The 21,261-nt window shown below is 33.1% G+C and overlaps 1 protein-coding gene across 2 annotated transcripts in view; it reads left to right on the top strand.

Annotated features, from left to right (window-relative positions):
* PDE3A (phosphodiesterase 3A) overlaps nt 1-21,261 on the top strand; it is a 321,926-nt gene that overhangs the window by 181,726 nt on the left and 118,939 nt on the right. For both annotated transcript variants that reach the window (XM_030939371.1, XM_010361353.2), the window contains exon 2: nt 17,721-17,771. In XM_030939371.1, coding sequence (XP_030795231.1) covers nt 17,721-17,771 — 51 coding nt within the window. The remainder of the gene's footprint in view (nt 1-17,720; nt 17,772-21,261) is intronic.

Consider the following 21,261-nt stretch of genomic DNA (forward strand, 5'->3'; position numbering starts at 1 on the left):
CCACTTAAAGTATACAAGTCATTGTTTTTTAGTATATTCACAAAGTTATGGAGCTATCACCACTAATCCAGAATATTTTCATCATTCCCCCTAAAAAATCTATGCCTGTTAACAGCCACTTCTCATTCTTACCTGCCTCTCTACTGCTTCCAGGCTTAATCAATGACTAATCTATTTTCTATCTTTATAGATTTGCCTATTCTAGACGTTTCTTATAAAAGTAATCAAAATGTTTGCAGTCTTTTGTAATTGCTGTCTTTCACTTAGCATAATGTTTTTAAGGTTTATCCATGGTGTAGCGTATATCAGTACTACTTAATTCTTTTTTGTTGCCAAATAATATTCCATTGTATGGATATACCATTTTTGTTTATCCATTGATTAGTTAGTAGACATTTTAGTTGTTTTTGCTTTTTGGCTATTATCAATAATGCTGCTATGAACATTTGTCTTCAAATTTTTGTGTGGATATTTGTTTTCATTTCTCTTGAGCACACATCTAGAAGTGAAATTGCTGGATCATGTGGTAAATCCATGTTTAAAAGTTTGAGAAACTGTCAAATGGTTTTCCAAAGTGACTGCATCACTTTGCATTTCCACTAGCAAATTATAAAGGTCTTCATTTCTCCACATCCTCAACAACACTTGTTATTTTCTATGTGTGTGTTTTAAAAAATGTTATTATAGCCATACTAATAGGTATAAGGTGATATCTCACTGTGGTCTTGATTTGCATGTCCACAATAGCTAATGTTGAGAATCTTCTCATGTACTTGATGGCCATTTGTATATCTTCTTTGGAGAAATGTCTATTTAATCCTGTGCCCATTTTTCAATTAGATTATTTTCTTTTCATTATTGAAGTTTAAGAGTTCTGTATTTTATATACAAGTATTCTGGTATAAGTCTCATATCAGATTTATGGTTTGAAAATATTTTCTCTCGGCCGGGCGCGGTGGCTCAAGCTTGTAATCCCAGCACTTTGGGAGGCCGAGACGGGCGGATCACGAGGTCAGGAGATCGAGACCATCCTGGCTAACACAGTGAAACCCCGTCTCTACTAAAAAAAATACAAAAAACTAGCCAGGCGAGGTGGCGGGTGCCTGTAGTCCCAGCTACTCGGGAGGCTGAGGCAGGAGAATGGCGTGAACCCGGGAGGCGGAGCTTGCAGTGAGCCCAGATCCTGCCACTGCACTCCAGCCTGGATGACAGAGCGAGACTCCGTCTCAAAAAAAAAAAAAAAAAAGAAAATATTTTCTCTCAGTCCCTGTATTGTCTTTTCACTTTCTTAATGCCATTGTTGTGTGTGCTTATTTTTAAAACAAAATCCGATGACAAATTATTCTAAAGGCTGGATTTTAAGATTGATATTTATTTTCATAATGCATCTATTATTTATTTTTGTATTATTTTCTGAAATTCTTAGTTTTTTAATTATAGCTATAAAATTTTGAACAATAAAATTCTTCATTTTAGTGTTTTCCAAACCGTGCTCTGTGGTATACAAAATGCTCCATGACTAAGGTAGATTGAGAGATGTTGTTTGCTTTATTTCTTACTCTGAGCACACAATATTAAAAGTCATATGATATTCTATATTAAAAATAACATGTCTAGCCCAACATTTCCAAAAGCCGTTTTAATGTTTTTCCCTGAAACAGCTGTTAAACCCCAGTTCTATAATATATACTTCGGAAATACTGTTTTAATCTATTCTCTAAACTAGTTTTACCTGGCTGGTAGGACTACGTGCCTTTGTTCTTTATTTAAAAAAAAAAAAAGTTGGGAGAGTGTTTTTAAAATTCTATAGTCAGATATATGGCAACAAAAGAGACCGAGACATCCACAAGTTATTTCTACCATGTTTGTTTAACTCAGGAGATTGAATTTGATGTGTTATATACATGGTAAGAATCTAACTCGTAATAGAAATTTGTCTTCTCTACCGATCAGATAGTTAGAAATATATGCCTTTACTTCAGAGAAAATTCAAAGTCAACTAAAATGTGTAGGTCTGTTTCTTTTCAATTTCCAAGGCCTTTTCCAGTGTGTATTTGCTACCTACCATTATTGCTACTATTCCATAAAAATTCACACCCATGTGTGTGTGTGTGTGTGTATGTGTGTTTAGATTTGTATATGTCTGCTCAAATAGAGCTTAATGATGACATTTTTATGGCTTCAGGATGTTGAGGCAGAGGGAATCATCTTTTCCTCATGGTCGCTTCATCCATGTGTCAGATGATCATTGCTTCATCCCCAGAATCCTATACTGCTTCTGAACAGGGAAAATAGGAAAGCAGAAAGGCAAAAGAGACAAGCTAGCCAAGTTTTTGCCTTTTTAAAGACTTTCCTTAGAAGCTTCACACAGTGACTTCTGCATGTATCTCATTAACCAGGACTGTGTTCCATGATCTCCTGATCTGTAAGGGAGTTAAGGTTGGGGGAAATAGTTTCCTAGCTGGACCCACTGCCGTCTCTATGAGAACTGGGGTTGTGTGAATAAGGAAGAATACAATGTATATAGGATGGACAACTAACATTTTTATCACACAAGGCATGGGATGACAGAAGATTCTGAGTTAGAATGAAGAGCTAAAAATTCTTTACTACTTGTGCATTCAACAGTAGAATTTTTAAAATCAACTCCTTATTGTAGCATAAACCCTCTGGGTTCAACCAATCCTCCTGCCTCAGCCTCCCAAGTAACTGGGACTATAAGTATGTGCCACCCTGCCTGGCTAATTTTTAAAAATTTTTGTAAACGTGAAATCTCACTACATTGTCCAGGCTGGTCTTGAACTCCTGGGCTCAAGTGATCCTCTGGATTTGGCTTCCCAAAATGTTGAGATTACAAATGTGAACCACCGCACCTAGCCTTATTAATTTTTTTCCTGGACAAAACCAATCAGCTATTATTTTTTAAAAGCATGTATTGAATCCCTTAACACATGCCAATTATATTCCACATAGCAAATAAGATCCATAAGGTTTCTGCTATCCTGAAACGTACTTTCTAAAATGGAAGGTAGACAAAAGCAAGTACCAGTTGAATATCCCTTATCTAAAATGCTTGAGACCAAATGTGTTTGGAGTTTGGAATTTTTCAGATTTTCAAATATTTACATATACATAATGAGATATCTTGGGGATGGGATGTGCATCTAAAACAGAAAATTTATTTGTTTTATGTCTACCTTATACACATAGCCTAAAGGTAATTTTATACATTATTTTGATTTTCTTTATAAAACAAAGTTTGTGTACTTTGAATCATCAGAAAGCAAAGATGCCACTCTCTTAGCCACCCATATGGGCATTCTGTGGCAATAAAAAGTTTTAGATTTTGGAGCATTTTGGATTTTTGTACGAAGGATGCTCGAACTGCAATGAAATAATTACACAAGATTATTTCGGATTGCAATAAATGCAGGAAACACACATGGTCATATGCTGAAGAGTGACAAGAGAAGATGAGGGTAAGACTGGCCACTTTTGTTCACTTAATAAAAACCCAGCACCTAATACCATGCCTGGCGCAGAGCAGGTGCTCAGTAAATATTTGTTTGTGTTGGATGAATGGATAGATGGATGGATGGATGATCAGTCACAGAAAGTGTCCTTGAGGAAGTGTTATTTGAAGTGACTCCCAAAGAATGAAAATGAGCCGACAATGCTAAGAAAATGGGAAAATGTATTCTAGGCAAGATGAATAACATCCAAACCTTTAGGCTATATTGGTGAAATCAAATTTCATTCTAAAACAAATGAGAAGCCATTGCAAGGTGTTACATTGATTATCTCATCTGGGCTTCACAAAAATTACTAGAAGTAGGCAGTCTTATTACTTCCATTTTGCAAATGAGGAAACTTAACCTAGAAATTATAAAATAATTCATCCAGATTCACAGAGCTGGTAAGAATGAAATTGGGATTTGATTATAAGAAATTCAGCTCCAGAGTCCACCCTTAACCACTGTGCAATGTTGTAAACTATAGAAGTAAATTGTATAACAGGACTAGATTGTTTAAACAGCAAGTAAAAGCCTGGAAAGAAGACATCTGCCAATTTTATGGATTCAATTTTTAACAACACTATTAGTGACTCTTATGAATTGAATACGGAGCACAATTTCTCAGAACCTCCGCTGACCATCTTTCTCTTTCAAAGTAAAAATTGTCTTTGTACATTACATTATGAACTGGATTATTATAAAGGATCTAGTTTCTGGTTCTAATAAACGCTGAAATATGGAATTGCTAAAAAAAAAATTAGTTAGAATAACAATAGCTTGATAGAGGAAACTCGTTGCAAATTCAAGCTGGGAAGCCAGTTAGCTATGCTCTTGAAGTTGTGATTATACTTTGCGTAATTTATTGATTCTGAAAAGTTGGATTTGCTGTCTTCTGAGGATATTATCTTAGGCATATGGGGTATACCCTGCAACCAGAAACAGTACTGGAATAGTCATTCCTTCATGACAACTTCTACGAAAGTGTAAAGTGAGGTTAACAGGAAAATCACCCTATTACTCCTGTAAAGTGACGATAGCTTTCAGTTTTCAAATGTGACTTTCTGATCATGTTTGAATGTGTTTCTGTTCATATTTGTGGAGAAATTTAAGAATTTCTCTATTCTTAAATTGTCTAGAATTCTCACAATTCTAATTGTGATTCTTAATTCTAATTCTTAAATGTCTTCATAAATAATATGCAACTAAAGAATTTTTCTATGGTAATTTCATTAGAAAAACTTTGGCTAGGACATGGTGACAATGTGCAGATATTTTGTTTGCCATCTCCCATTCTTCAGGGATGCAATCAATGGTGAAACATGTTTTACAGTAAAACATTTAATACTCCAAATTATGAATAAAACAAAGAGAATGTGTTTAATATATTTTTTAAATCATATACTTTCTTTAAGACCTTCTCACTCCTAAAATAAGCTAGAGTTTTCCATTTCAATATATAATCAAAAAACCAAGTATCCTATTAACTGTATATTATTGATTCAAATTGAAAAGGACATTGGTAACTTTTTTTCTTTTTAAAAGACAGGGGGGTCTCCCTCTATTGTCCAGGCTGGAGTGCAGTAGTGCAGTAAGCCTCGAACTCCTGGGCTCAAGCAATCCTCTTGCCTCAGCATCCAGAATAGCTAGGACTGCCAGGTGCACACCACCACACCTGGCTAATTTTTAAAATATGTTTTTGTAGAGACTGAGGTCTCACTATGTTGCCCAGGCTTGTCTCCAACTCCTGGCCTCCTCAACTGATCCTCTCACCTCAGTCTTTCAAAGTGCTGGGATTACAGGCATGAGCCACCGTACTTACCGCTCTATTTATTTATTTTTTGACTTTAATCAAGGGTATGGTACATTGTATTTGCTTGAAATAGAAAAAAGTATGAGCAAGTCTCTCAGTTCTTATACTAGCGGTAGGAAGAGAAACAGAGAAGTACCTGGTTAATTCTTTCTGCACCTGCAATTCTAACCACCTCAGTTAATAACAGTTTTAGGTCATACTTTACTCTTCTTTTTTTCTACTTCTTCCTTTTTCCTTGCCACATCATCTACTCCACTTTATTTTCTTTTATCCCTAAGTAGAGGTCTGCATAATATATCACTACGAGGAATACATTTGCAATAAAACTTTTTTCTACAAAAAAAAAAAAAAAAAAGCATTGGTTTTATTGTAAACAAACTTCTGAAATTACTTTCAATGTATCAGATGGGTCATGGACCGATGAAGAATTGAGGAGGAAGGTCAAATTTAGGGGCAGAAATGTACTGTAAACTTGGTCAAAAGAATATCTTCAAGTCTTATAATAAATTACTTTCTTCAGCATTTAAGAACTTGAACACAAAATGCACATGTCTTGTTAAAATCTAATTGAAAGTGGAACTAAAGTAATTTTTAACACAAATCAGCTTTAGAGGACAAATAAGAAACCCAAGGGTCATGTAATGGGACTAGTATATATTGTAGTCCGTCTGTGCTTTTCTCAACAACCTCCCAAAGTCAAGCTGATTGGGGAGTAAGAAGTAAGTAGCAGGGAAAATGTTTGGAATTTTGTCTTTTTGCTGAAGATTTTTTGGCACTTATGAAAAATGCATTGAATGAAATAAGACTTTAAAAATTTTGCAAAAGGCTTTTTGGAAAAAGGTAACTTTCACATTAAAATTGTATAAAAACCAATTCAGTATTTTTCTCATTCATAAGACTTAAAATGAATTCAATGTTTTAAGTCACACCAATTAGTGAGATATATTTTTTAAAATTACCTATTTATAAATTTTAAAGACCATTTCTAAAAAGATAGCTTAAGTGGAGAATTTTCCTCTGAGTTAGTTTTTTGATATACATAACAGCATACACACACACATACACACACATACATACACTTTTAATTTGCTTGGACTTATATATTTTGGGCCCATAAATATAAACCATTTGGATATCAAAGCAGTCTTTATGTTTTTCAGCATGTAATTTTAACGCTGCAGTCTAAGAAATTGTATGTTGTTTAAATGCAATACATCACAATGTTTGATAAATAAAAATAAAAACCCTTAAATCTATCCAAATGCAAGAACTCATAAATATTGTCGAGTTAAAGCTTTTGCCACAGCTGAGGCTATGTCTGGATTTTATTATTTTCCCTAGGATTTCCAATTTTTTCTAAGAAAAGAGATCAATTTTATAGATTAGTCTCCTGAAGTTGTGCCAGTGGGTTTGTTGAGTTTTAGTAATTTTCTGTAGAAAATAGCCTTGAATTTGTCTTTTCATGAGTCATGGTATAAATGAAACCTAAATATATAGAGAAACAGAGATATTAGCATGATCCAGTCATAAAACAACAGGTGAAGAGCTAGAAATAATAAATGAGGCCTTTATTTTATTTTTTTATTTCCTACTCATTTACTCAAATTGACATAAATAATGCAAGAGGTAGTTTGACAAACTGTACAATACAGATTTATAGTCACATTCATTGGTGCTTAGGGGTTTGGGTTTCACCTGAAGTTATGTTCATATAGTAAATAAAGTCATAATGCCTTGTTTAAATATTTCATGAGAAAATTGCATTTTGTTTTGTCTACTCAGAACCTAAAATCTGTTTTATTGTGGTTATTTTAGAAAGATTTGCATGGAATTTTTGGAGTAAGTTTATTTGGTTTGATTTGCTTATTTTTTTTTTTAACAGGCCTAACTATCAATCGCTTTGGAAATGTGATTGTGTTTCCAACTAACAAATAATAATACACCTGAAAGTGCAAGTCCTTTCCATATTGAACAGACTCTCTCAGAGTTTTTCCCTAGCTGCTCTTTTCAAACGTTTGCTATTTGGGCCTGTCTGGCCCAAAAAAACAATAAAATAAAGGCCTTTTGTAGCCTTTTGCTACTCTTTACACTTGAGGAAGATTAAGCTATCCCAGGCCTCTCATAGCTAAGGGGACCCATTAATATTAAAATTTAGATTTTTCAACTATTATGCAGAAAACCATGAATTCAGTAGATTCCATGGTCATTCACATGCGTTACATGTTACTCTGAGTAATGTTGCATGAAGTCTTAATTACAGATTGATCAAATTCTGTAAATTGTGTTTTGGCATGGCCAAGGAATAGGTTTTTCCTATTGTTTAATAGAAAGTAATAATGTATGTCATGTGAATTTTACTTTTCTCAATGAATCAGATTGCAACAATGCCTAAGTTTGATTATATAATTATTAATAGTGATAACAATAATAGCTCACATTTAATAAGCCCTTACTATGTACCAGGTACTGTACTAAGGCTTTTAAAATCTAATGATTCATTTAATGCTTACAAAACCAAACAAACTAGATGCTATTATTAGCTAAGTTATGGAGACTTGAAATTGAGGCACAAAGACATTAAATAACTTGTCAAGATCAAGTATCTAGTAAGACTGAATATAAAGTCAGAAGTGGGATTTGAACCAGTCGACTTCAGAGCTAACATGCATAACATGTAGCCTACACTTTTTAATTATTCATAAGGTACTTCAAGACTCCTGTGGTGCCTTTGGGTTGGCAATTTCAGTATTTTTTATGCTGAGCGTAAGATATATAAATATAAAATATTATACATAATATATATTTAAATATATATTTTAATGTGCATCTACATATTTCCCTAATAAATATTGAAAGAATGCACACATGAATGAGTGGGTGGGTGAATACGTAAATGAAAAATTTGTACTGAGATTTGCTAATAGAGAATTTGGTATAACTAAACATCTAATATATAATTTATATTTTGAGGTAATTATTTAGCCAGCATTTAAAAATATGATTAATTTATAGTACTTACGAAGATTTTCAGAGACATTACATTTTTCTCTTATTTCACTGTTTTAAACGAGATGGAGATTAGAGGGTGGAAAATGGATTTTGGAGAAATAAACCCATCATATTAACTATAACCATGAGTTCCTTGAAGACAAATCAAATCTGAAGTCTTTTTCTTTTTCCTTACGAATATACTTCAGTACCAAGGACCTGATACTTACTTTGGACTCAGTAATTATTTATTGTTGTAAGTAGCACAGCAGCAATAAAAAAGTTTATGATTTGCAACCAACCAACCTATATTTTAATCCGTATTTAACCACTGGCTGGGTTATGTTACAATTCTCCTCTCTTAATTCATTTCCATATCCATAAAATATGGAGTATATGCCTCTATGGTTTCTTGGTGATGAAATTATGTATTAAAAATTATAAAACTGTAAGAAATATTTCTTAAAATGTGTTTGTGTTCCATGGAAACCTGTAAATCTCTCTTGAAACAAAAAAGTTTCTATAATCACATACTTCTAGAAATATTTCAGCTGAGTTCCTTTAAAACTTCCTCAAGCTGTAACATGCTAACAGGTACCTGGACTATCCAAGGAGGGATGATATTTTGCAGAATTTCACAAGCTTATTTTGCTTTATTACCATTTTTCATAAAATACCTCATAGGAAAACTTAAGCATGAGACTGATATGATTCCATTATTATCAATAGTCCCCAAAATGCAAATTAGCAATAAAAGTTGTAAAAATTTCAAGTAATCAAGATAAACCAGATGTATTAAATGAAAATAATGGAAACTTTGTAAGATTCGTGGCAGCATATAGGTTTAGAGTAATTATTATCATTGTGATAACAAGGACAGAAATAGAATTATGGAAACATTCTAAAGCAGTATATGGGAACATTGTTATCAGAAATAGATACAGTAATTGTAATAGAGAGGTTAGAATTTCACACTCCAGAATATCTGAATTTGTCTCTATCTGAAGCCTTCTCATTCCCAGTGCTTACCAAATTTACACTGGCTGCTGTATTGAAATGCTACGAGTCAGAATCAGGGATTTAGTATCAACCAAGTGGATGGAATTTAGCTAGTTATCACCAACTGTGAAAGGAAAAAAGCATCTGTTAATTTCAGTCACAATGCTATGTATCAGGCTCTGGGTGCTCTTTTAAAGGAGGGTCAATTTTAAGAATTCTAAGGAATCTCTTTGTTCCTGCTAATTTGTCTGAAGGTTTAAGAGGAATACAGGAGAAAGCTAAATTGTCTGGAGAACAGTAAGAGATTTAGATCCTGAGAAAGATCCTGGAGGAAAGGCTGGGACCAGTATGCTGAAAAAGACACAATCCTCTTGCCCTATCCCAAGAGTAAAGGGCAAGAGGTAGTGTCTGCCAAAAACAAAACAAACAAACAAACAAACAAAAACTAAAAAAAAAAAAAGATGAAAAGGAAAAGTTTTGCGGAGAGATATCGAATGGGTATTTATATGGCTTTTTGCTGTTTTTTGTATAATGTAATGATGTCCTTTCGTCTCCCCATGAAATCTTCAATGAAATCAACATCACTTGATAATACATCGTAGAGTGGGATTGATTTGAGGAGCGGGGAGACGTGGCGATGTGATGAAGTAGCTGTAATCGAAGTGTTCTGCTTATGAGAGTATGGCTGCTAGTCACATCTGTTTTACCCACATGAGGCTGATGTGGTCTTCTAGTTTGTAAATTAAGTTATGCAGGTGGTTCCTGCCAGCAGAGGTTTAAAAAAAATTATGCAAGTGGGTAAATCTTTTTCAGTACCACCTGTTTTAGGTCTTTCTAGATCCCAAATCCCAATATTGACACCTGAAGGGCTGAGAAACAGTATATGGAAATCCCAGGAATTCTGTTAGCTTCTTTGGCCTAAGCTCCAGACCAAATGCAGATTTCCACTCTTCCTTTTCTGATACGTGCAAGGTAATTTTGACATTCTTACTCCATTGATAAGAAGAGACCCAGGAAAGGAACACCAAAAAATAAGAACAATTTCCCAAAATGATTAGACAATGGCTGAGACTGGTCTAAACTATCAGAGATCTTGCCAGTCCAGAGCATTGACTTCTGCCAGAGCCTACAGGCAGGGGAAACACAGTTCAGGCTCATCTTCTCCCATGCAATGCTGCAGAGAGCAAATATAGGTAGCATAGAAATTAAAGAAAAGAGTATGCCAAGGAAAGAATCCAATCAAACGTGTCATGGTTAAAGAAGAGCTTTTAGTTTCTTATCAAATTGAAAACTGTGCACATCAGAGTAAAGGTGGTTCTAAAAGGCAACGGCTGCTCTCATGCATTTGATGACTCTTGGAAAACAGAACCCATATGTAAAGGGACAATAATGCTGTGTTATGTAGTATGACTAATATAAGGATGCGCTTGTGGCATGTGGTGCATAGGCTATAAATTCTTGTTGTATTGGATGGAATTAAGTAAGAGTTTGGGGACAGAAGAATCCCTGGTGTATTAGTATTTCCCTAGAGAATTTTTTCTTGTAATTTTGAATTAATGAAGCTAATGATTAACTTATAGACCAAGTTTGTACTAAAGGAAGATAGTAAATACCAAATATATGGCTATGATCACAAAGAACCAAACCCTTTTTAGATTTCAGCATAGAGATACTTTGCTGCTCCTAAGGTACCATTCCTGCTCCCGCCTCAGAGCCTTTTCATCTTCTATTTCCTCTATCTGGCATGCATTTCCCCCATGTGTCTGGCTCTTCATATAACTATCTGATAAAATGTCACTTTTTTCAGAAAGGACTTTTTTGATCTACTGTACTTATATAAACTTACCTCTGCTTCCAGCCCCTACCATCCATTACCCCCACTCCTTCTCCCTTCGTTTATTTTATTCTAAGCTTCTTTATAGCTTTATCATCACCTAGTATGTTATGTTTATGTGTTTATCTTCTTCCTTCACTAAAATGTAATAGCTAGGAGTCAGAGATAAGTCTTGTTTTGTTCAATGACATACAGTTTGTGCCTAGAACAGTGCTTTGCAGATAATAGGCATACAATACATATTTACCTGATGAGTAAATGATGAAATAAAAAGTGGACTGTGTGGTAACCTTTACATCCTTGTATGTATATTAGTTTTATATGTCTTCAGAAATATGTTTTAGCCATCTTCAGCTGCTGTAAAAGAATAGTTTTCTTGAGAGTAGTGCCAAGTTAGCTATGGTGACTATTACTTTCCATCGTTACCCTCTTTTTTTTCGTATCTAAAACTTCTCACCTCTTTAAGGTACACTCAAAGAATAATTTTTTTATTTCCCATCAAGTTACAGTCCTTCCTCAGCTTTCATCTCTTTAGTAATAGTTGTGGTGAATTTTTTCTCCCAAGAAGCCCCTAAAAAGGCGTTATTTTTTATGTAAACAAACAACAGGAGAAAAACATATAAACATTAAAGCAAACATTAAAAACATATAAAACATATAAACATATAAACATTAAACATTTTACCTACAGAAATATATTTTCAGCAACCTTTATTTCTCATGCTATTGTTAAAAATATCTCTGCTTGGATAGAAATTTTTGTTTCCATACTGACTTATTTGCTTCTCCTGTGAACTTTTTAAATTCTGTGTTTGGCAGCAGTTTTGTTTTCCTTGGAGCTAAGTACTGTGTAACATACTGTTAGTTGAAGGCTGTGATGTAGAAATTTATTATTAAAAGTAAAAGAGAGAGAGAATTTATTCCATAAGGATCAAAATGACTTAGTGTCAAAGCAGTTAGGATTTTCAAAATGCTTTCTATAACAGATTGTGTTTCTTTTCAAGGAAGTTTACTTAGTTTGCCAGGAATCAGTTTAAGGGTCTTCACTGTGCCTATCTTGGTTAATGAGAACTGAGAAGAGAAGAAAGATACTCTTTTTAAAAAAAGTGTTTTAGAGAATTTCTTCATCAGATGGAAAGATTTTGTTTGCCATTTGCAGGCATAACCTTGGTGACCTATATATCCCCAGACCTTCTGGTAAGATGCTTATTAAAATGTCATTACCCAGAGGAGTAATCATAAAATAGCCAGAGGGTATTTTTTATAGATGGTGAGAGACAAACATTTTTTTCTCCCTGAATTAAGTAGTCATGTACTCTTATCAACTAGAATGTATTTAAACTTACTTTTATTTTTCCAGTCTCAGTCTCTCCCTCTCTGTTTTATATTTCCAGCAACTTTATATAACTAATCTTAAAATCATAAGCATTCCTTCTCCAAAAAGAGTATCATATCATCTTAATAAAGTTTCTCTTTCCCCAGAATTGCTTAAGTAACATGCTGCTATTCATTTCTCTGGAAATTTTAGTCAAAATTGATTATTTTGCAAAAAGGAAAATTCCACAGTTTCTTTCTTTTCCTCATTGTCTGTGAGCCATTAATGTCTTTTATCTGCTACTAGGATAATGTCAAATGATTACTTTGGTCATCTGCAATTTAACACCAATCTTATCCGTTTGATTGAAAGGATGGTTTGACTTTCTCTTTGAAACAATATCAGCATCATTTTGCACTTAATTCTGAAATTCATTGACCTCAATGTGCAAACTGTCTTCTTTACTATTTATTGTAAATAACCATTTTTTTTATTTGTTTTAATCACACATCAAGAAAGTGGGGATAGGGAGATGTGTTTGTGAAACATTTATCCCTATGGTTCTGCTTTAACAGGAATACTTACCAGTAGCTAAATGCCTCATTTTATTTTAAATAATCTGTAATACTAAGTCAGTTTATCACACTGTGGGTAGTTTTTTTAAAAGGATTCCGACAATATGCTTCTTATTGTAGTCATTCAGCCATTTATCTGAGAACAATGTTTTTATGACAGTAAAATATTTTTTTGTACAAGTAGGATAAAAATTCATATGCTGTCGTGTGCTAATATGGTCTATCCTTACATCTCCCACTCTCCACCCCATGCACCATCTAGTGGCCAGAATGCTGTAATCATGGGAAGGAATAAAGCACTGACACTATGCAGTCCTTACCCCCACCATTGCCTCTTTCTTTGCATTAAAAAAGAAGGAAGGAAGGGAGGGAGGGAGGGAGGGAGGGAGGGAGGAAATACAGTGAAATAATAATTGCTAAATTTTGGCTCAGATTATTTTAATTAGAAATAGAAGTTTAATGATAAATACTTTGTATTCTTCAAATCCAAAAGGAAAAATATCCTGTTCATTTCCTTTGGTGCTCTTATTGACTGTAGAACATTACAGTATCTCATTTGTCATATACAGAGTTCATTCTTTTTGAATATATTTCACATAGGATGTGGATTTCTATAACATTTCCTACTACTTTGAAAAAAGTAGCCATAGTGTACATTTAAAAATACTACCACATTCTTGGTCAGCTCATACCTTTCAAATATAATATAAAGATGATATTAATATATAAATAAGAATAGAAAAGAATTTCTTTGCCCTACATACTTCTCAGTTTATTATATAATGCTAGGAAATAACTCTCTGATATATAACACACTTGGCAAATTTTACTGTTTTATGCTTTAAAAGAAAAAGTCAAATTTAGTGAATTTTTTGAAATGCATCATACAAGCTCTGATTTGCAAATTACCAAATTGATCTTATCTTCTGTACTAAATGATGACCTAAATTAGTCTACACTTTGAGTGTTTTTGTTCTTTGACTAAAATCATCATCATTGAGATAATTAATGGCAGAAGGCCGTGATTAAAGGCTTTTCTTATTTTAATTCTGGTCCTACAAAAATGTTTCCTTTTCAACTTACTGTCATCATCAAACACTCTCTCTTAAATCAATATATTATGGATTACAACTTGTGTTTCTAAGATTTATTTGCCTTTTTTAGCTGTGATAGGAGAATTTACCACCTTATTTTGATCCTGTTAGTTTACACTCATTAGTAAGGGGGATAACAGGTTTAATAGTCGGCATTTTATAAATCTTCCAGAAGATGTGGATAAATCATTTCACTAGAGGTCTATTGCTCAATTTATTGCCACTTTAAAGTTGCCAAAAATAATCATCTCGTCCTCCTATTTTAATGTAAGGTATCGTCAATGTTTGAAATGTGTCAGGGATTGTTTTTGATAGTTCTCGTGAACAATTAATTGACTGATTTTAATTTATGTTTCTAAATCATACTATTTATTTCATTAGTTAATTATTGTTTGTGAACCATATTATAGTCAACTTTAAATTAGTATCAATAAGTATTTTTGAGATGATGTAGTACCAATAAATCCATAAATTAAAAAATTAAAGCATTAAATAAATAATCTACTATGTAAGCATTCAATTTTATATAATGGTTATGTAGGTCAGTGTACCCAAAATTGTGTGCTAGCCAAACTACAATTAAATCATCATGGTAATTCCAAGGCTTAAAATGATTGACTATGTCTGTTAAAAATGAGTAGCTTAAAATTCATTAAATTACTTTGTTATGTTTTTTACTTATTATACCATGAACAGTTCACATGTTCTTTTTTATAAAGGCCTTGGAAGCCAGATTTTAATTGCTATATGGTATCATTTTGTATACTGTAATCTATTGAGTAATTTCCCTTTTGTTGGATATACAATTAGTAGCACATTAGAGTTACTGAATTTTTGCATCTTAGTTTACTGGTTCAAAGGGTATGAATTTTTAAGAATATATGTATTATATATTTTTTATATATGTATAAATATATCTACACAATGTATATATGTGTATTTGTTATATAGTAGCAGTATATATGCTTAGTTTACTCCCTCTTTTCTGAATATTCAACATTATTAATTTGTAAATATAATAGGCAATAGTAGTATCTTGTCATAGTTTATACTGAATTTCTTTTACTTCCAATAAAGTTAAATTTCTTTCCATAGATCTATTTATTTTGTAAGTTGTTCTTAGTCTTCCCTCAATTTTTTTACTAGGGTTGGGATTCTATCAAATTTGTAAGAACCCTTACTGTCCTGAAGATATGATTCTTTACCTACGGTTTACTACAGATACTTTACCAATGTGACATTTATGCAAATACTCTGAAGTTTTATATAGCCAGATCAATTGTCCTCTTGTGTAATAAAAAAAAAATCTTTAAAAAAAGATTTAGATTTCTTTAAATTTTTTTATTTCCCAAGATAGGTTGAATATTTACCTGGATTTTATTCTATTTTATATTTACAGGTTTGTCTTTTTAAAAATTTGTCTTTTAAATTTATAATTAACATTAACATTTAATATAAGGTTAGGCTCTAATTATTTTTTTCCCCTCAAAGTCCATTTTTCTTTTTCTTTTTCTTTTTCTTTTTCTTTCTTTTTTTTTTTTTGTGAGACAGGGTCTCACTCTGTCACCCAGGCTGGAGTGCAGCAGTGCGATCTCAGCTCACTGCAATCTTGGCCTTTGAGGTTCAAGCAATTCTCCTGCCTCAACCTCCCCCAGAAGGTGGGATTATAGGCATGCCGCACCACGCCCACCTAATTTTTGTATTTTTAGTAGAGAAGGGGTTTCACCATGTTGGCCAGGCTGGTCACGAACTCCGAACTCCTTTTTTTCATTAGTTGAATAATTCATCGAATACAAAATATTTTTGATATTTTCTTTTTTATATTTTGTTGGTACATATACGTATATTTATTCCAAATTATTTCATTCATTTGCATGTTAATGCTAAACAATTATCCCAAAATTTGGTTAAATTTTATAATATATTTTAACAACCAGAAAGGTATTTTCATCACTTGTAACATTTTCTAATGGACTCTTTTTTTTTTTTTTTGAGATAGAGTCTCACTTTGTCTCCCAGGCTGGAGTGCAGTGGCACAATCTTGGCTCATTGCAACCTCTGCCTCCCAGGTTCAAGTAGTTCCCCCACCTCAACCTCCCAAGTAGCTGGGGCTACAGGTGCACATCACCACGCCTGGCTAATTTTTGTACTTTTAGTAGAGACAGCGTCTGGTCTCGAACTCCTCACCACAGGTAATCTGCCCGCCTTGGCTTCCCAAAGTGCTAGGATTACAGGCATGAGCCACTGTGCCCAGACCTCTAATGAGTTCTTTTTTATTGTAGATACTTGAGGTGTACAACATGATGTTTTGATGTATATTTACAATGTAAAATAATTACTGAGGTCAAGTGAATTAACATCTCCCATAGTTTTAACTTTCTTTGTGTCTGGTGAAATCACCTAAAATCTACCCTCTTAGCAAACTTCAGCACACCGTATAACATCATGAGCTATAGTTCTCATGTTCTCCATTGTATCGCTACACTTATTCATCTGACATAACTGATTATATATGTGTATACTCTCCGATGAAATTTGTTTTTTAAAAATTAAAAATACTATTAGCTTTTGATTGAAATCTAGTTAAACCTGAAATCTAGTTAAATTTGTTTGAGTAGAACTGAGTACTCAATAGTTTATAGAATTAAGTCTTCTTTACCAGTAGCACTGTATGTCCATCAGTAAATTTTTGCCATTTTCTGTATATGTTTATCAAACATTTCTTTAATGTTCAAAGGCATATTATTTTTGTTGCTATTGTGAACAGTTGTTTGTTGTTAAGTCTACTTAGGAGTCATTGCTGTTATACAGAAAAGCTAATAATGTACATAAATTCATTTATAGTCCATGTTGTTGTGCTAGCTTATTAGTTGTAGATACTTCTTCAGTTGGTACTGATGAGTAATGAGATTACTGACAGATGAATGGAGTTTCATTTCTCTCAGTCGATATCTTGTATTTCCTTAATATTCTTAACATTAAATGTTATTTTCAATAAGTAAATATTATTCTTTGTAAGCAAGGTAGCTCAGGGCTATTACCACCATAGGAACGTGATAATATTTTAGAGGTTATTATTGAAAATCTACATTTTGTGACTATGTGGGCATATTTCACATTAAATATTTAATAATTTTACTCTTTAGAACTTTCAAGATTTTTACAGTTTTGAAGGAGGATTAAAAATTATTGAACTAATTTGGCCTTCTGGTTCTTATAATTTGTGGTACCAGGTTTAACGATAGTAGTAATTTACCCAGAATATTTTCTTGAGAAGTGAAAGGCTTAATAACATGCAAATAAAGCTATACATGGTTTAACATCTATCTAGGATGTTCCTGACAGAGCTATACAGTAGCTTATTTTATCACACAGTGATATTAAAATACTCTCAAAATGATTAGAAGTTGAAATATTAGCTGTCAAACCAGGAGTTTGCTACTAATTTAGGCATGTTAATTTATTCATGATAACTATTTAATATATTACTAATAAAGATTGGAACAACCTGATTATTCTTTAAAATAAAGATGAAAAGTGTTTGTCAGGTAAAATAATCATTTAACTTATTGCAATTATCATCTTTACAGCTCATGGGACATTCAGAATGGGACCACAAACGAGGGTCAAGAGGATCTCAGGTAAGTTTCTTTTCCTTTTCTTTTTCATGTTTTGTTCCTTAACATTTTCAGCCATGCGTTTCCTAAAACTCAAGATATAATAAAAAGTAGAGAGAGTAAGAGGTGAAATAACCATGCCATTTGTTTTTATTTAAGTTAACTATAATTAAAGTCTAGATTTCAAATCCCAAAGGCAGATGCCAGGATATTCCTCCTAAGAGCTTTCTGGTATCCCAGATTGGTGTGTAGATTTTATATTCATCTTGTCTCTGCAGAATACATTTTGATCAGCAACCCACTCTCTTTATTCATTTCCTTTGACAATTTTTCTGTGTATTTTATTTTTTTCTTCAGCTTCCTGTTTTTGGTTAAATATTTTGAAATATAATCAGACTAAACTCTGAACTAATTACAAGATTTTGTCTCTAAATTAACTCTCTTCATCTGAGGGAAACAGAAAGATGAAAGGACCTATTATTTTTGAAAAGAAACAAATTCTAAATCTTTCTATATTACTAGACTGTTTTCATTGTCTTACTTTATGTCTTAGGCAAGGAGAAAAGCTTCCATGACGCATTTATGCTTTTTAATGACCTAATTAGACAATGTGGATTTGTTTTGCTTCCATAATTACTTTCCCTGACAGAATAAAGACTGAGCTTTACACTAAGAATATTATTTCTCCTCCTAGAGCACTTTGTGAAGAAATATAAAAATAATTTCTCTCATGGCAGCCTATGGTTACCTGACTGTAAACATGCAAAATAAAAATTAAGTAGGTGGAAATTTTTGCTTCTGTTGCACACATTTTGTATTTGCTACTAAAAAATATATAATTTACAAAAGACAGTTGAATGTGCAATACTTTAAATGAAAGTTCATTGGAAAGTGGGGACTTCTCCCAAGTGTTTTCCAAAGCCGATGTGTTCTTGTGTTGTCATTAAATTTGTATGAATAACTATTTAATTTAGGTCACTAGGAAAATAAAACCAAGTCAATCAATTGTTTTAGTTCACATTTTAATGACTGATTTTATTTCTGTCCATCATCAATTTGATTAGTAAATAATATAAATCAATTAAATCAGGATCATCTAAAAGAATTTATGCCTTACTTCCTTTCCCTCACTCTTACCTCCCCTTCAGTTTCTCTGAAAACTCTCCCTCTGTATACATCTATAAAATTTTAAGTCAGAATTTGCTGCAAGGTCAGTAATGAGGGATTAAATTAACATAGAGTAAATTCTTTGTGATTCTAAACCAGTAAAAAGTAAAGATAACTGCAAGTAAGAAGGTCCATGGTTTCTGATGGTTGCTACCAAAACATTTTGATATTCAAAACATGCCAAGCAAGTTGTTGAGGACATGTCTCTTCAAAGCAATGTAGTGTTATATATAGAAAATTATTGTTTAAGATATACATTATTTACTCTCTGTTTTGCTTTGGTATAATTTATCTTCAGGTTTACATTGGTCACTATGTCAATATAAATTGTCAAAAAAAAAACCTCACAATTGTACAGTATTGTTTTTGCTAACTTTCAGCATAAAAAGAACAAAATTTTTAAAATTCCAAATATTGCATATAGCTGGAATATGTGAGAATTCCACATATAAACATAAACTATTTTCATAAATGAAGTTTGATTATATTTAAAACCCTGAGGTGGTTCTAAAAAGCAAAAGCGTTAAAACAGGCTTGCATGAATTACCATTATAAACATCAAGTCTTTTTTGGATCTCTTAACCAGCAAAATAGCTATTCTAAATATAGTATACCTTTGTCCCATTTTGATTCCTCAACTCAGATGCAAACTGTCAAACTAAAAAATAAACACAACACACCAAAAGATAAAAAGAATAAGAACCATAGCAAAAAACGTTAAAAAGAAAGAGAATTTCCAAAGAATTTGGAAATTGCCGGTAGATAAATTAAGTCTTGAGTAATAACCTCTTACCTGATTTCAATTCCCTAGTGACAAAATAATAATAATAATTATATAATTATTATTATTATTATTCATGTTTTGAATAATTGATCTCTTCTTTAATTGTATTATCTCCTTGGTCAATATGTCTAAAGCCTTCCAGCTTTTCAAGGGGAACTTTTAGACAAATTGCACTTGAACACAGACCTCTTAATAGTTTACTCCAAAGCCTTGCTCAAGTTCCATCTTAGTTAATTTAGAACTGGTTTCTAAGCACTTGCTATGTTTACAGCACTGTGGTGGGTCTAACTGAAGAAAACTTGAAAGGCAAGGTTACTGCTTTCCAAGAGCTCACAAATTATGGTTGGAAATAGAGCAATATTTGTATATATAATTCACATATAAGGCAATCTGGTAGATGCAACATTACATACAGTATGTGGCACATGATGACATATCTGTGAATGACAGTATGTATGATGGTGGTCAGATAAAATTATAATACCATGTTTTTACTATGCCTTTTCTATGTTTAGATCAAATACCATTTGGTACAGTTGCCTACACTTTTCAGCACAGTAACATGCTGCACAGATTTGTAATCCAGGAGCAATAGGCTATAGCATATAGCCTAGGTGTGTAATAGGCTATACCATCTGGTTTGTGTAAGTATACTCTATGATGTTCCCACAACAAAATCCCCATCATTAAATGACATATATACAAAGTGTGATAAGACTATATATATACATTGGGAGGCCGAGGCAGGCAGATCACCAGAAGTCAGAAGTTCGGGACCAGCCTTTCCAACATGGTGAAACCCCGTCTCTACTAAAAATAATAAAAAATAATAATAATAATTAGCCAGGCATGATGGTGGGTGTCTGTAATCCCAGATACTCGGGAGGTTGAGGCAGGAGAATCTCTTGAATCCCGGAGGTGGAGGTTGCAGTGAGCCAAGATTGTGCCATTGCATCCAGCCTGGGCAACAGAATGAGACTCCATATCAAAAAAAAATAGAATAAAAAAAGACTGTATATATACAAAGTGAGATAGGATGTAGGTGGAGGAGTATTTCTTACTCCCTAGTAGACTAGGAAATACCTCTGAGAAGTGATGGTATCTGAGGTGTGGCTTTAAGGATGGGTAAACTTTCAAAAGTACAGAGGAAAAGGTGGATGAAAAAGCTTTAGTAAAAGTCTGAACTGAGAAGAGTGTGGGACACATTTGAATATATGTGAATTTTTTATAATTTCTGTATAAATACTTGTGGATGGCAACTCTTACAGCAATTACTGTGAAGGAATAATCTGGATAATGCTATACTTTATTGACTAGATAGGCAGAGGAAGATAAGAGGGTCAATAGTTTGAAACAGTACTGTAAGAATTAGGACCATTAACACAGAACAGTTTAGATGGAAGATGATGAGTTCAGGGTTAGCAATATTAAGTGACAAGTGAAGATGACAATTCCAAAAGGAAGTTACAGACACATACTCGAGGCTGATTAGAACAAAAGGTGTCAGTTTGAGAATGCTAATCATACAGGAGATAATTGAACTCCACCAGTAGATAGACTCCC

This window comes from Rhinopithecus roxellana, chromosome 10 (genome assembly GCF_007565055.1).
Source record: "Rhinopithecus roxellana isolate Shanxi Qingling chromosome 10, ASM756505v1, whole genome shotgun sequence".
NCBI classification, from domain to species: Eukaryota; Metazoa; Chordata; class Mammalia; order Primates; family Cercopithecidae; genus Rhinopithecus; species Rhinopithecus roxellana.